Source organism: Lontra canadensis, unplaced genomic scaffold, assembly GCF_010015895.1.
Source record: "Lontra canadensis isolate GAN:19392208 unplaced genomic scaffold, GSC_riverotter_1.0 scaffold125, whole genome shotgun sequence".
Taxonomy (NCBI): domain Eukaryota; kingdom Metazoa; phylum Chordata; class Mammalia; order Carnivora; family Mustelidae; genus Lontra; species Lontra canadensis.
In genome coordinates this window covers 792,711-808,919 of record NW_022631119.1, presented here as the reverse complement: position 1 = coordinate 808,919, position 16,209 = coordinate 792,711, and the positions used below count along the sequence as shown (strand labels likewise).

The window sequence follows — 16,209 nt, the reverse complement described above, 5'->3', positions numbered from 1 at the left end:
TCTCAAACATTTAAGACTGGGTTCAAAAGCCCCCCAGACATTTTCTGTCTGCCTTGCCCCCCACCCCCCACCCCATCGCATCTGGTTCGGGGCTGTGAATCAGAATTCCGAATCTGTGCTGCCCAGAGGGGACAGGCACAGCAGAGAGGAAACACCCAAATGCAATAAATAACGGCAGCTCAGGACCCTGCCCCTCCCCCCACCCAGCTAGGGCTGCACTGGAGTGGGGGGGGGGGGGCTCCGCAGGTTCTTCCCGTTGGTGCGGGGTTGTGGGGGGAGGAGACAACGCCTGCGTGCAAGTCATTCACTTTAGAGCATCATTTATGGCATGAACTGGGAACGTAATGTGTTTACACACACACACACACAATTGTACATCGGCATCTTTACAATATTAAAGGAGTCATATACAAGTCTACAGGCATCGTACACGGCAGGGGGCCGGCTGGGGGCCCCTCCAAGACTTCCCCACCCGGGTGGAGCCAGCACGTGGAGAAAGGGGACCAGGCCAGGGGGTGGGGGGTATCCATCTTTGCACCTGTTGTCTGGGAGGGAGTGGGTCTGGGAGGACCCCTCGGGGCCGGTCCTTGTTGGAATCTGGAACCCAGAGCCCCAGGTATGCCTTGTGTCCCAGTCTCATCAGCAGGCTAGTGTAACAGCTTGCTTCCAATTCAGTGTGCATATTAGTGTAGGAAAATCGGAGCTGGGGATGGCTCTTCCTGAGCTGGGGACCCAGAGGATGCTGCTGACACATGGGCCCCTTTACCATGGGGCCCATTCCTGAGGTAAGGATGCGGTGTGGCCCTGTGGCTGGTCTGGATGGAGAGAGACTTCTGCAGAAGTCCAGGTGGGAGGACAGACAGAACTGGAAGCCCTCGGGGTATTAGTAGGTCAGGTGACTCACCAAGTGTGGCCTGCACCCAGGGTGGCAGCAAAGGGGGAGGGTCTCAGATGGTTCTGGAGCCTTCCACCCGCTCCGACCCCCATACAGCCCTCCTCCCAGCAGCCCTGCCCCCTGGGGACCCTGCCTCAGTTCCGAAGGCATTGCCGTTCTTGCGTCTGTCTTAGGAGCAGGGACCAGAAGTCTCTAAGCCCCGCTCTGCAGGCACCCGGGCCCCAGCGCCCAGAAGCTCCTCTGCCGCGGGGGTCGGGGGCGCTGCCCGTCCAGCTATGAACTGAGCACCAGATGAAGAAGCGTTGGTCCTTGTCGGCCTCTCTGGCTTGTGCAGTTAGTTCCTTCCATCTTAAATACTGTAGAAAAATAAGCCATCTTTGACGCAAGGAGACCCAAAGGAGTTGCCACGCGTGGAGAAGGATGAGCTGCTCCTCTGACGTGGGCCCGGAAGCCTCTGCTGACCCCACCTCGGGGAAGGCCGCACGGGGCTGGAGAACCCGAGCACCCGGAGCACTGTTCCCACGGCAGCATCTCTGGGTCCCATCAACCGTCCTTCGGTGGGCCGGCCTCTGGCAGCCCACGTTCTGTGGCCACGATACCTGGGGCTCCCCGGGCTGGTTCTGGACCCTCCAGCCCCGCCCTCAGTCTCATGACCCGCAGCTGAGCAGGCAGAGGCGGTGCTCCCCAGCATTGTTTCCAGGTCCCTGGGGGTGTCCCCAGGGCCAGACAGCCTCAGGCGGGCACCCAGGCAGGGCCTAGTCCAGGGGCTCCTGCTTTATCCGGACTGCGGTGGGGGTGGGCTGCGGCCGCCGCTCCTCCCGGCAGAGCACGTACTCGCTGAACTGGGAGGAGTCCACGCCACCCCCGCAGGACGCAGCCACACTGAAACCCCTCTGGAACAGCCTCTCCAGCACCTGCCCGGGAAGAAAGAAGGGTCAGCAGGGCCCCGCCGCAACAGAGCAGGCCTGGCTCGGCCTTACCGGCAGGTGGGCATCAGCCAGGGCGAGCCAGCCCTCCTGTTGCGATCTCGGGTCGGGGACCGCCCTGCTTCTAGAACCACTCGCTGAGCAACCACAGGAGGGATGGGAGCAGCCAGACCCAGGGTCGCCCTGCGTGACCAAACCTGGGAAAAGCTACCCCAACCTGCCCCCCTTAGGGGGTCCACAGCCTCCATCTAGAGGCAGAAAGAGACTTGGGGCCCTTTCTCTCTTGTCCAGAACCTAACCCTCTCTCTACAGACATGTGGTTCCTCCCCGCCGCCCCCCCACCTCACTGAGGCCTGACTCAATAACAGAGACCCTGCCCCCAGCCTCTGGGCAGCCACCTGCTTCCCTGAGCTGTGAGTCCCAGATGGTTTGGGGCCCGGGGGCTCATCCGCTCAAGGGAACTTAGGGTGGGGAGGGGGGAGGAGCACTCTTGGGAGTCTGAGTCTCTATAGGCCTCCGTGTCCACGTGGGTTTGTGCCTCTGTGAGGGGTGGGGGTTGGGGGTGTCTTGTCACTATGTCTGACACCTGTGTCCCACCAGTAGCAAGTTCTGACTGACAGCCTGTGGAATGTGTGTGGGGGGAGGCTGACTCCCCACCCCCACCCCCAGTGTCCACTCTGCCCTAAGCCTAAATTAGGAGCATGCTCTTGGGTCTGGAAGAGCCGGTGTGGAATAGGCCCCATCCATCTGGGGTTCCCCAACCCTGAGACCCATCTGAGGAAAGCCAGCTCTGCTGGCCTTCAGCTGGTTGGGGGTGGGGGGGGGCAGGCTGTGGGTCAGCATTTCCAGGCCACTTCGTTCAGCCTCTGACCTGCTCCCCTCCATGGCCCGGGTTTAATTTGAATAGAAAGGCAGACTCTGGGTGTCAAATGAAGCACACTTTGTTGAAAATACTCTGGGCCATTTTTATAGAACATCCTTTTGGAAAAAAAAAAAAAAAAGCCCAGATCAATTTTTTTAAGTCCATCCCCCAGGCGCCATCATTTAATTATGAGCCGGACATAAATTATGCATCGACACATTGTTGCCTTTTCTGTAAGATGGCACGGAGGGCTTCACCGTTTCAGAGAGGGCGCCTCCCTCCACCTATCCTCGTCGCGCCCTGCCAGAGGGCCAAGGGGGTGAAGGAGGGGGAAGGCGGGCGGAGCAGGCGGGGCGGGCGGAGCCCTCACCTGCACGGAGTTGAGCCGGCAGTAGCCGTTGAGCGGGAAGCGGATGACGTGCGTGGGGTCCTGGTTCCAGCCGGCGTTGACAGAGTTGCACATGACGTCCCCCGTCTCAGGGAAGACCTCCTCGATGAGGGCCTTCTCGCCGCTGAGCGCGATGCGCTCCCCCAAGTCCGGCGTGACCCGCACCACCAGGCAGTCACAGGCGCGGCTGCGGCGCCGCTGCTCCTGCTCCTGCTGCCAGCGCTCCAGCTCCCGCACCATGGGCTGCAGCTGGTAATACCGGGCCTCCTCGTACAGCAGGCTGAAGTCCTGTGGGTGCGCGCAGATCGGAGGGCAGCGGGTGGGGGCTGCTCTTTCCGGCTCCAGCCCCGCCCCCCACGTGCCCTGCCGCATATGCACTTCCGTGGAGCTGCTACCCCTCAGCTCAGTGCGCACTGGGATGGTTGTGCCCATTGTACGGATGGGGAGAATGAGGCTCAGGTGAACACGGACAAGCCTCAGGAGTCTAGCCTTAACCCAAAAGACAGCAGCTGGTGTGGGCCTTTGCAGGGTAACACTCCTCCATCTGGCCTCAAGTCCCTGAGCAGAGAGCCGCCTCTGCAAAGACCAGGGGGGCTGGACTAGTGGAGCCTGAGGCCATGCCTATGTCTGGGGACCTGCTGCCTTCTTAGAATGGCACAGCACAGCTGCAGCCTCACCTGCTGGGGGTGGGGGGCGCGGAGGAGAAAGCAGGGTGTGGTCACAGCCCCCAGGGAGCTGTGGGAAGCTCCCCCCAGGGAGGCAAAGCAGAGCTGCCTGGGGCGGATTTCTGGCACACTATCTACCAGCCCTGAGACCTCTGATCTCAGTTACTGACCTTCTCAGAGCCTCAGTTTCCTTGTCTATAAAGTGGACATAAACACCCAGCTCAGAGAAGGAGGTGAGGTCTGAGGGAAGACGAAATCTGCCAAGCGCCGGGCCCATCCTGCCCTAACAGGCAGGCTGAGGAGGCGTCTGGGAGCGGGAAGGCCCCCTCCACGCAGCTCACCCCCAGGCTGGCAGGCTTACACCACCTGCCCCTCAAACACAGGCACACCCATGTTTGCCCTGGCCCTGAGCAGCTTAGGACCCAGGACTTGGGCCACTCACAGGGGCTGAGCTCAAGGCTGGTGGGTGAGCCTGAGGACCCCTGGGGGAAAGGCAAGGAGGCCCAACCCCCAGAGCAGGGCCACCCCATAGGCCCTCAGTCCCTTCCCTCTGCTGGCCCCAGCCTCTGCAGCTACTTGGAGGGAAGGCCAAGTATTAGCCCCCGACCCAGGCCTGTCTTGTCTGCCAGGGACCCATCCTTTCCCTCTGCTGAGGTTCCTCAGGCATCTGCTCTCATCCACTCCCGAAGTTTTTAAATGATACCTGTGCACATTTTCCCGCACAGCGCAGAACCTCTCCACCCGATGCCCCGCCATCGCTTCATGCAACTCTCTCCAGCTTGTCCCACCCCGGGGCCTCCACGCATCCCCTCGGGACCCAAGCCAAAGGCCAGGAGACAGCCTCGAGAGTCCCCTCACCCCCGACCGATCCACGCCACGGCCTTCTGTGGCCAATTCCTAAACAGAAATCTAATCTGCCGCTTTGTTCTATCTTCGCTGCCTCCCACCTGGACCAAGGCCTTCAGGAAACCTCCCTCGGCCTCCTGCTCCCATCCCTCAACCTCACGGCATCCTTCCCCACACAGCAGCCAGGGCTGTCCTTCTCACAAACCTGATGGTCATTCCCTGTCTCTGGCTGGGGCTTGTAGGGGTGGGCCGGGTACGGAACATGTGCTGGAGCCCTGTCATTCCCATTGCAAACCTGATGGTCATTCCCTGCTCACAACCCTTCCATTGCATTCCGGGTAAAATGCCAAACGCCAGAGCTGGTCACCAAGCTGGTCACTGCCTCAAAGGGCAGCCTCCTTTCCCTGCCCCTGTTCATACAGAGCCCCAGGCCAACACCTTCTCTCTGGTTCTGGAAGGTACCAAGCTTCTTGCCACCCTGCCCCCTCATCAAGGCCCTCACACTTGTTTGGCCTCATTCCTTCTTCACCCAGAGAAGCATCCTTCCCTCCAAACCCCCTGAGGCGGGGTTCTCCATGGTTCTCCTTCACTACACTCTCTACTTCTATGGAACATTTGCCCCCGCCCAAGGGAATTCATGCATTTTTGTTGTTGTTCAACACCTGTCCTCCCACTAGGTTGTAAGTGCTATGGGGGCAGGACCCAGGTCTGCTCCTATTTCCCAGTATCTCTGGCCTGACTTTGGTGGTTGGCACCCAGTATCAGTTGGATGGAGGACAAAACAGCCCCAAGGCCACTGGGCCTCTGGGTGCAGGAAGGAAGGAAGGACATCTGCTGGCTGGAGCCAGGCCTGAGTTCCCTTCCTCTGGGATCCCCAACACCATGGAGCAGCCCATTGTGGAGACAGGCCTCTCGGAACCAGGTCCACTACCCTAGACAGGCTCACCCCGGGACCTGGGGGTAACCCGTTGTTTAAAAGGTCTTTTTGGTTTGGATCAGGGTTTCCCCTGCTCGCTGCCAACGAGGAACAGTCGTGGGAAGCTCCAACGTGGGCTCACGACCATCCTTCAAGGCGACAAACAAGACGGGGTAAGTGTTGCTGCTTAATCATTGTTACACTCTGATAAATAAGCTAAAAATGTGAGAAAACAAAATTAGTTTAGAAAAACTAATGTAGCCCTCGGCTTCATCGGTTAACTTTTTATCGTTGCCATGACGACCACGGGCCCATTCATGAAGTCCCAGCATCCCCTGTGTAATGGCCCCATAGAGGCGGCGCCAGGAGCAGGCGGTGGCAGACTCACCTTGAAGTCATCCGGGAGCAGCAGTTTGGAAGTCCGCAAGAAGCTCAGGACGTAGCGGAAAATCTCCCCGTCCCTGTCGATGAAATAGTGTTGCTTCAGACTGTCCAGGACGATGGGCTCGGTGCCATTGAAGAGGCGGCTTATTCTAGGAGAGAGGGAGAGTAGGGCGTCTGAGGCCAGGGTCAGGTTACCAGGCCAGGCCACCTGCAGGGGTGAGGGGGCCGCCATGTGGAACTCCGGGGCCATGCCAGGCACGACAGACGTCCACTGGGGCCACAGATGGACAGGACCCCAGCACATGTTCCGTACCCGGCCCACCCCTACAAGCCCCAGCCAGAGACAGACACACCTGGCCACTCGCACCTGACCACTGACACGTTCCAGGCCTGGAAAACTAGCGTGAGACCCAGACACAGCAGTCTCCTTGCCCCACGTGCACGGACCCTTGCCAGGCAGACCCACCCAGAAAACTCGTACTGGCCATCAGATACCCCGGCCCACGGCCCCACGCCCAGTGAGCACACGGAGGCTGGGCAAGGCGGTCTGGGGTCCCGCATACCCATTGCATCCGACTCATGTGAATGAGCCTCGGATGGAACGCACTTGGGCATGGGGCCCGGGATCACATGGTCCCCTCCCTTGCAACACACGAGTCCCAGGCAACCCCAGACACACCCAGGCGGAGGCCACACCAGCCCAACACCCATCACCCTGAGACACCCTGTCTGTACAATTGGCGGACTCACAGACAAACCACACACACACACTCACTCAGGGGGGCCCTAGGGGAGGAAGACAGGCAGGCGTGGATGGAGGGGGACAGCATGCATGCCACAGCACACGCTCACCAGAGTGCCTGCCCACAAGATGCAGTGTAAACACGTACACATGCACCACGATCTATACGCACGCATGCACTCAGTGTGTACCCACGCACCTGTGTGCACAGGTGCGGAAACAGGCACGAACCCTGGCAGAAGAGACAGGTCCCATGCCAGCAGCCTGTCCTCTGGAGGGCAGGGGTTCTGATGGAAACCCAGGACCTGTGGGAAGCTCAAGGGAGACCCTGCTGGCCCGTTTGCTCCACAGAGGAGGGCTGGGGCCTCTCTAATGCCCAGGGCAGCCGGGCCCATCTGACCCAGGCCTGGCTGTGAACAGTTAGGAGCCCCTCCTTGGGGCATGGGGTTGGCAGGGTCCCCTCAGGGGTGGCCCCTCCAAACACCCTTCAACAGGTATGGCCACCCACCGGCAAAACCCTGCTGCGGCGACAGCGTGGTGTGCATAGCTCGGGAGCGTGCACAGCCCAGGATGCACAGCCAGTGCCAGAGCCTCCTGACTCATGGCCTACCCTGGCGAGGACCCTCTGGGGAGGCCCGCCTCTCCACCAACAGCCTGGTCTTCTATGCGCTCCAAGCTCTAAGGGCTCCTAAGGCCCTACCCCGCCCTATTGTGCACCCAGGCATATGGGCTGGGCAGAAGCTGAGGCGTGAGAATTCCCAAAGCCGGGCTGTGCCAAAGCCCGTCCACATTTGAGGGCTGGCCCCCGTGTGCAGCGGCCACACACTCACCTAGTCTCCCTCTGGGAACATGGCCAAGCCCCAGTCCCAGTGGGGGGTGTGTAGAGGGCAAGGCTGCCTCACAGATAGATGTGAGCAGCTCAGAACCTTGGATGAGGTATAGAGAAGCCCGGGCCTGTGCAACCAGAGCTGCAGTCACCCAGACCCTGCTGGAAAGCGTCGTGGGCTCCAAGGCCTGTTCCAGTTGCCGAAGCCCCCAGGACCTGGCCTCAGCAGAGCATGGGCACGGAGATGTCAGAATGGGGACCATCCAGTGCCCCAGTCCCATGGGCAGTCATTGCCAGATAGGAGAGGACCCACATGTGGCACTATCAGGAAGAAGCACGAGCCACAGCCATAAGCAAGTCAGCTAGTCCAAAGCCTCAGCCTTCCTGTGGAACCTCGGTCCCTCTTCTTCACTGAGTTCGAACACTCTGTGCGGCAAGCGCTGTTCTAGGCCTACCTAAGCCGCAGATCTCTCGGGAGACCCTGGCCACCCCACATTCCAGGTCTGGCTGGGTTCTAGATTAACTTATTGGTCCAAGACTAGAAGGTTCTCAGTCTTCCTCACTTGAAGACTGGTTCTAGATCTTACTGTCAGCGTCTCTTCAAAGGACAAAGGCCTTTCAGGCCCTCAGGGTCCGAGGCTACCAAGGATGTGAATAGGTTGATGGCAGGTTAGGACAATTGCCACAAAAGAAGCCCCCTCCCCCAGCCCTACCCCCCCAAACCACTGTCAGGGTCTTAAGAGCCAGCTCCTTCTCTGGGTCACTCTGTGAGGAGGCTGCAGGGTTTGGGGCTGCCAACATCAGAGGTCCTTCATGGAATAATCTGGCCAGTTCTGACCCCACCTGATAGAAATCTTTTTTTTTTTTTTTTTTTTTTTTTTTTTTTTTAAAGCTTTGGCTCCAATTCCCTGCATGTTTCAGTGGAAGGTTTTAAGTGGAAGTTCTGGAGCTCCTGGCTTAATTGGCTGCTTCCCAGAGCCAGCATGGACCCAGCTTGGGACTGTGAAGGTAGCAGCCCTGGGCAGCCGTGCTTTGCTTTTTCTGGCTGCAGGATAATGGCAACGCCTGGGCCGGCCAGTGGCCATGCCTGATCCCTGCTCAGGGAGCCCCCCTGAGGAGCCCAGCCACGGCTGTGGGGCACCAGGCCCCCAGTCTCACGGCACCGCGCGGGTGGGACTTGCCTGACATCCAGAAGCTCCCTGGGGTGACCTTAGCTCTCTCACTGCCCCCTCTCTTGCTGACTCACACATCAGTGCTACTGGGTGAGGGGCTGATCTTGGTTTCCAGACTGGGTGAAAAAACCCTTTTTCATTTTAATGATTCACTTAAAGAAGGACAAGGGGTTCTTGCCAGCACAGCTGTCCAACTCGCTTCCCAAGCCTGGCCTGACCCGCGGTGGCCTGACCCACTGTCTCCTGACTGTCCTACGGGTCACGCTACTCCTTGGCCTCTAGGCCAAAGCTTCAGGCCCAGGGAGCAGCTCTTCCCTGAGCCAGAAGCCATCCAGGCAAGAATGACAGATTCATCTCTGAGCCCCAGCCCCGGGGAAAGAATGCAGATCGCCACCCCCTCTGGGCACGTCCTGCAGGCTGAGGGTCCCACACGCCAGATCATGGGATCACAGGGGGCCTCGGCCCCCCTCAGTGAGAGGGCCTGCCCCCTCTGCAGAGCAGGATGCTGGGCAAGGAGGAGCTCCGCTGTGGGTATGGGGAGGGGGAGGGCTGCCCCCTACCCCCGCTGATCCCAGGCAGCAGCCTGAAGACAAGAACGAGGCGGCCATTCCCCACAGGCCTGAGCTGTGATTACTCTAGAAAGGCAAGTGTCTGATTTCAAGAAACACTCTTCAGAGAGGTTGTGGGCAAGGGTTTTATGAATTTCACTCACAAACGTCGTCAACCGATTAAGGGATGATCTATCTCGAACAACTTGGGAATGCCGCAGAAGGCAAAATTGAAATTAAATAAGCAGAATCCATCTCCCATCCTAGACAGAGCTCCGCAAGAGAGCGCGCTGGCCGGCACTGCCAGTGTGGCCTCGTGGCCACTGCCCCTGCCAGGCCCCAAGTTCACAGGCACCCCAGGCCTGGCCGCTGTTGGGCCGAGAGAATGAGCCCAACCACCACCTGTACCCTGGACTCCCTAAATTCCCAACTGGACGCTATCTCCATCTCCAGCTCAGGCACCTCGAGGGAGCCTTCCTGCCCCCATGGAGAGCTCCAGCCCCACCTGCTCCAGAGGCCAGGTGTCCAGGTCTCTGCACTGAGCCACAGCACTAGCGACAAGGCAGACCGATGAGAAACCTTCCCAGAAATGATCCCTTAGTGTCTGGGGGATTAATTAACCCCTCTTTTTTTTTTTTTTTTTTTTTTTTTTTTTTTTAATGTATAAAACAAGGGCGATACCCTACAGCCTCAGCCCTCCCACTGCTCTGCCCTCCATGGCGGCGGCCTCCCTGTGCCAGGAGCAAGCCGGTGTGGGCTCTGTGAACAGCACACTGCGTCAGCCCCAGGAGATGCACGGAGACCCATCCCAGCTCCGGTCAGCCCTGCTGCCATGCCGACAGGAAACCAGGGCTGCCCCTGGGAGGGTCATGCCCCAGCAACAGGAGCTGGGGAGCCTGCAGCACCTAGCGCCTCCCACCAGCGGGCCCAGGAGCCAGGAGCTCCAGGGAGCTGGGCGGAGCGCACAAGGGGCCCTGTTGGGAGGCTCCAAGTCAGAGATCCTTGATGTGCTGATGGGGGTATGAGGCTCCTGCTGGCCCACAGCCCTGGAGGCGCCTGAACATCCTGGAGCTCCTAGCTGCTACCCACCCCTCCGCCTGGCCCAAGGGAGCCAGCTGCTACATCTCAGGGTCTCACAGGAGCTTCTGCCGGTGGGTCAGGAGCTCTACCTGGCACTTTCGATGCCACACACACAGGGTCCCAAGTCCCTGTTATAAAGCATCTTTCGAGAGGCAGCCTAGGCCTCCCAAACGCTAGCGCCCTGGGTCTGGGAGAGTAGGTGGGCCCTGGGGAGCCCACCTGTTGGCCGGTGGAGGGGACGGACTTCACTGGCAGCAGGCGGCCGATACTGCTAGGAGCCACGGTGCGTTTGGTGCTTACCTGGAGTCCGGGTACTTGGTGAGCGTGGCCAGGCTGCTGGTGTACATGTGGCCACCCACGTCGATGTGCACAGGCGCGTTGGACTTGGTGAGCTGGGCGGGCAATGGGATGCCCTGGGCGGCCAGGGGAGACACGGGCGACCGGGTAAGAGATAACCGGGACATGCTTCCTCCCTCCTGGAGATGGGGACAAGGCGAGAACAAGAGTGTCTCCACCACAGAGCCGTGCACTCCCTTTTCTGCCAATGTGATCACAGATCTAATCAGATCACTTCTGCCTGTGCCTGATCACATATTCAGCTGACAAATTACGGCCACCACTGTAATTAAGTGTATTTGCATCATTTTCTTCAAAGTACCAGAGGGAAAAAAGGAAAGATGCTTATTAGCAATAAGAAATCAAGAAAAAAAATTTTTCAAGGTGTCAGCCTCCAGGGGCATAAAACAAACTGCAAAATTCTAATTAAAGGTCGCGGGCTTATGTGTTAGATGTGAAATATCCCCTGACAAACGAATCACCAATTTGTGAATTGGGATTCAGGGGTTTTTGCAAGTTTGTCTCAGTAACGAGACACCTCTAAATTAGTGACTTCCTCAGCACCTAAGGCGTTGGGTTTTTATACATGTAGTAAATTTCACATCAAATTAAGAGCATTTTGGTTTCAAAAAATACATAATCGTACAGCCAGTCAACAGCCACCTCTGGAAGGTGGCGGCCGAGAGGACGGGTGGCCGGTGAGCAGGCAGACGCTGGGGAAAACGGTAGGGAGGGGGCTACTGGCCGCTGCCCCAGCCCACCCTGCTGGCTCTCACCGCAGTGCCGGCGCTGCCGTGGGCGTGAAGCGAGGACCCGCTCGGCCGCTCCTTGCGGTGAGGCATCTAGGCTTCCATCATTGCCCAGAGTATCTGTGGGGAGCACCGACAAGACCAGGGCTTTTACTCCTCAGTAGTCGTGGCTGCCCAGGTTCCTTTCTGCCTGTGCTCCCCGGGAGCCCCACACCACAGAGCCCTCTCCAGATTCCACCCGCCACTACCCTGTCCCCACGCTCCAAAGCCAGAGCAGCTTACACACACACACACACACGCACGCACATGTGCACACACTCACACATACACACACTCACACACGTGTTTTCTGGGCAGCTCCACGTCTGCTAATTCAGTTAATGACAGCACTGAAGCATATGCTCACCATTATTGCCCCACAATGTCTCAGAACAAATCTGATTTTCCTGGTATTTTGGTTCAGAGCCACGTTACCAAGCGTGTCTCCTCTTGCATCAGCAGAGAGCCCCGTGGACCACAGCTCAGGGAGGATCCCCCACCCTCCAGGAGCTGGGGAGCCCGGGACCTCTCTGAACACCGTCTCCACCGTGGTTAAGATGCAGTTTGTGAATGGCCGGAGCCAGGGCAGCCTCCCTTGGCAGAAGCCAGGGGGAGAGCAAAAGTCATGGAGGAAGCCACCTCTTCCCTAGGGCGCCTGAGAGAGGAAACTTGCCTTTGTTTGCCTAGCCTGCACCTCTGCAGTTGCTTCCCAGACCCACAGAACAGTCTTGTCTGTGCCTAATGTATTCCAGACCCCCTCGGGATCACACACACACCCCCCAAGGCATTAGAGAGCTGGCCAGAAGGAAACAGACAGCAGCTCAGCAAATGGACCCTGTCTCCTGCTCCTCCCCAGTCACTTAGCGATCTTCCTCTATGCCACGACCACCTGAAATAAGACTGTCCCTCAGTCACTAGAAGCCATCCTCGGACACTGTAGGAGGGGTACAGGTCTACGCAGTTCCTTGCATGGACTTGAGGCTGTCTCCTGGGGGGGGCACAGTGAACATCCACACCCACCCACTGACCTCACACACGCTGGTGCCCCCACAAGCCTAACCTGGACTTATCTGTCTTGAAATCCTAACCTTGACTTGTGTCTTGAAATCCAACCTCCAATTTTAAAACCTGGACCAAGGTCCAATGAGCATCATCAATCCTGTCAATTTAAGTAAGGTTCCTCTCCCAGGATTTGTTCTGCCCTGGGTGTCCTGGCAGGTTCCCTGACACGAAACTGGGGTGGGGGTGGGGGTTGGTATTAGATATCAAGATCTAATTTAGACTCTCACTGGGGGCTACTCAGGGTCTGCTGTTGTGGCATTCCTGACTTCTGGCCAGCTCCAAAAAGAAAAGCAGGTCGCTTATCTCAAGGAAGTTCTGAGAGACCAAAACAGACCTCAGGATGGGTTATCCTGCCTTGGGAGGCTCTGCTGGGGGAGGAGTCAGAAGGAAAGCCACACTGGGGATAAACTGCTGGAAGGAATTCCGATGGAAATTCTATCAAAGCGGACTGCGCAATGTTTTCCCAACTACCAGGAACAGACTCAAAGTGACATTTAACACCAACTACCCCTTACAGAAGCTCTTCAGTCCTGTTCTCACCCAAGCCTCTTCTCCATCACAAGCACAACCTGATGTTCACGGCAAACCAGAAACTCACCATTGGAAGCCCCAGGCTTTACGCCTCGACCAGAACCTCTTGTGCTGCCTCGGGCAAACGCATCTGTGCTGGACAACGACCTTTCCCCGACACCACTGCTGCGGTCAGAAGCACAAAAGTGGGTGCAGTAAGAGACACAAGTTCAGTCCCTCAACACCACCAGCAAACCCACGACCCCACGACCCCACGACCCAGCCCCAGCGCGCCGGGGGCCCTTCAGAGGCTCGCCCAGACCGCCTGTTGCAGGGGCCTCCGCGATGTGGTGTGTGCTCCGGGGCCTGCAGGATGCCAAACTGGCTAGGTATTGACCCGCTTCTCAGAGCTGCGGTGGGAGCCCCGGGTCCCGCGCCCGCCCGCCGCAGCCGCCGCCGCCGAGCCCCACCCGCCCGAGCAGAGGGAAGCGAGCAGAATGCCACGCTCATTTACACACAAAATGATTTTGTGTCCCATTGTGCTCGCAGTTGTTCAGCTCTCTGGGGGTGATTAAACTGGCTGAGCTGCGGCAGCTTGAGACGATTTCACTAAATCGCTTCTTCGTGAAGTCGCTTCTTTGCTAAGCTGTTATTTTAACCATAAAAGGTAAACAGAAGGCGCCTCGCGAGCTCCCTTTAGCTCTGAGCCCTGGGCGCCAGCCGCGGGCAAGAGTGCCAGGGGCCTACAGAATTGTCGGGGGTGGGGGTGGGGGTGTCCGTAGGGGGGCGGGCGTGCCACCTGGTGCGCGCCAGCCCCGCCGCAGAGCCCGCCGGCCGGAGTTAACTTCGGGGCGTCCAGAGCCGGCTGGGCCAAGGCCGCCGGCGCCGCGGGGCGGGGGTGGCCATGGAACCCGAAGTGCCCGGTAGGGCGGGGAGGGGCTGTGCGGCGGGGGCGGGGCGGAGGACAAAGTTAAATCAAGAGGCAGACACTTAGAGACCACAGATGGGAAGCTCGCCTAATTAAGGACGTAAAAGCGCTTTTGTTCTCAAAGTTTATTGTTGCCGGGATTTAAAAAAAATTAATTGAAACTAATGCTGTTATTCACTCGTGCAGTTAAATTCCTTCATGCACATTTGAGACACGGAGTGAAAACTTGAAGCTTATCTTTCTGCACTCGAGGTGGGGGGCGCGGGAGGACGGGAAGGCGTTTCGGCTACGGGAGAGGGGCGTTTGCGAGTGTGTGCCCCGTGCGCGCGTCCAGGTCAGGGAGTACCCGCGGGCAGCTAGAGCCGAAGGCGGCTACCGCGTCTCCGTGCAGCCCGCGCTCGGCCTCCGACACCCGCGCACCTGGGACCACCACCAGCTCGCCTGCCCCTCCCGCCCCGTCTCGCACTCGCGGGGTGGGTGTTAGAGGACGCACATCTGTCCCGTTAGAGACTTTTTCTGATTTGGGCGCCAAGCCGGGCCCTGTGCGCCCCGCAGCCCCAGCTGCATGAGCTCGTTTCTGACCCCGGAAACTCGCTGGCCCCGCAGGGCGCTCGGCCCTGCACTGAGGCCGGAGGGCCAGGACCTGCAACATCCACCACCCCCCACCTCCCGCCCCGCGCGGCCGGAAGCTCGGCGCTCGCCCGCGTGGGGAGGGTCCACCCGGGGCCAGGGCCAGCCCACGTGGGCAATCCCCCCTTCTCGCGCCAGGCCTTTGTGCTGGGTGCCCCCGCGCCGCCAGCCCCCGTCGTCCGGCACCGGGACAAAGCAGCCGCCCCCACCCAGGTCCGAACCCGAGGCGAGCGACTTTCTCCGTATCGCCGCCACTTTGGGGACAAGGGTGCGCGGCGCCGAGCGGTGGCCTCCCGCGCGGGGCTTACCTCGGAGCCGGAGCGGCGGATCCGGCTCGGGCGCAGCCCCCGCCCCCCGCCGGTCTTGGGCGCCGGGCACAGCCTCGCCGCCTATGCTCGCTGCGCGGGTCGCTCCGGTCTCGTCCTGGAGTTACTTTCTCTCTCGCCCCCAACCCTCCCCCCCCCCCCCCCTCCCGCCCCGGCCCCCGCTTCGCGCGGCCCCTCGCGGCGCGGCGCGCCGGGGCCTCCCCTCCCCGCCCTCCCCTCGCCTCCTCCCCTCCTCGCGGCCGCCGCCGCCGCCACCTCCTCTTCGTGCCGCTCTCCGGCTGCCCTCCCGCCGCTCCCACCTCCTCTCCTCCCTCCTCTCTCTCCAGCGGCCTTCCCTGACTGCTGGCGAGAAAATCAGCCCCCCACCCCAGTCCGTAGCCTGCGCCCCGTCGCGGCCGAGCCCGGACGCAAAGGGCAGCGATCCGGCTCCAAATAACCCAGCGCGGCGAGCGCGAGCGGGAGCGCGCGGCGACTCCTGGCTCGGGGCTCGGCTGCGCCGCGGGGCAGAGGATTAGAGTCGCAATTAGCTCCGCGCGCCCGCGCCTGCCGCGCTCGGCGACAAAAATGCGCTGTTTCCCCTCCTTTCGCCGGGCGATCCCCACCCGCCTCTCCCGCAGCCCGCGCCTTCCCGCCGGGGCCTCCGCCAGGACCCTCCCGGGAGCGGTGCGCCCGGGCCCCCGCGCCCTCCGCCGCCCAGCCCCCCGCCCCCCGCCGGCCGGCCACGCGGCGCCCGGGCCTCCTCCGGGCTCGGGAGGGGGCGGGGGAGAAGCTGATTTTAATCATTGTCATTTCATCTGATGTAATATTTCCCCAGGCGCTTTCAGCTGGGCATAAATTTTCGGCTCCCAAATAAGTAACACAAGGGCACGTTTCTCACATTTCTTGACTCTTCGGTTACAAAGAGGAGAGCAGCCGCCGCCGCGGCGCCCGGGGGTAGGGGCGGGACTTGGGAAGAAACTGGGCTGCGAGTCGGCCGGGGCTGGAGCGGGGCCGGGGGGGCCAGGGCGCCCCTCCCCCGCCACGGCCTCCCTCCCCGGGTCTCGGCCCCGACTGCCCCTCTGCCGGGGAGCAGCGCCGCCCGTGACGTCTGCGGACACGCGGTCGGCCACCGCGGGGGAGGGGCGCGCGGGGGGGCACCCGGCCGGCACCCGCCCGCGGCCAGACGCGCCATTTCCTTTCCGCGCGCAGCGCGGTAGAGACGTCTGCGGCTAAGACTCCCCCGGGCGCGCCGAGGCCAGGGCCCCGGGCGTCCCTTCCAGGTCCCGGGGTCGGCTGCCCCTTCCTCCTCCTCTCCTACCTCCTTCCCCCCCCCCCCCCCCCGCCCCGCTTCTTCTTTCTCCTCCTTCCCGTGCGCCCCGCCCGCTCCACCCCCTCCCCAA

At 60.6% G+C, this 16,209-nt stretch overlaps 1 protein-coding gene across 3 annotated transcripts; it reads right to left on the bottom strand.

The window, feature by feature from the left end:
* Positions 1-303: 303 nt before the first annotated feature.
* On the bottom strand, positions 304-15,723 carry KCTD15 (potassium channel tetramerization domain containing 15). Of its 3 annotated transcripts, none has more exons than XM_032841919.1 (7): positions 15,708-15,723; positions 13,035-13,132; positions 11,363-11,455; positions 10,551-10,726; positions 5,887-6,031; positions 3,054-3,359; positions 304-1,809 (listed from the first exon to the last, which is right to left on the bottom strand). In XM_032841919.1, the coding sequence occupies exons 3-7, from the start codon at positions 11,426-11,428 to the stop codon at positions 1,651-1,653; spliced, it is 852 nt and encodes a 283-aa protein (XP_032697810.1). In that variant the 5' UTR covers positions 11,429-11,455; positions 13,035-13,132; positions 15,708-15,723; the 3' UTR covers positions 304-1,650. The 3 variants fall into 3 exon arrangements, with proteins under 3 accessions (XP_032697810.1, XP_032697807.1, XP_032697809.1); XM_032841916.1 differs by lacking the exon at positions 15,708-15,723 and adding an exon at positions 14,813-14,864; XM_032841918.1 differs by lacking the exon at positions 15,708-15,723 and adding an exon at positions 14,813-14,862 and having other exon boundaries at positions 13,035-13,129.
* Between the last annotated feature and the right edge of the window lie 486 nt (positions 15,724-16,209).

Bases quoted from the DNA above. Each gene is read 5' to 3' on its own strand.
- KCTD15 (XM_032841919.1), bottom strand. From the start codon at position 11,428: ATGCCTCACCGCAAGGAGCGGCCGAGCGGGTCCTCGCTTCACGCCCAC. The intron at 10,727-11,362 runs GTGAGAGCCAGC...CCCCATCTCCAG, and splicing joins ACGGCAGCGCCGGCACTGCG to GAGGGAGGAAGCATGTCCCG. The intron at 1,810-3,053 runs GTGAGGGCTCCG...CTTCCCGGGCAG, and splicing joins GCCGGCTCAACTCCGTGCAG to GTGCTGGAGAGGCTGTTCCA.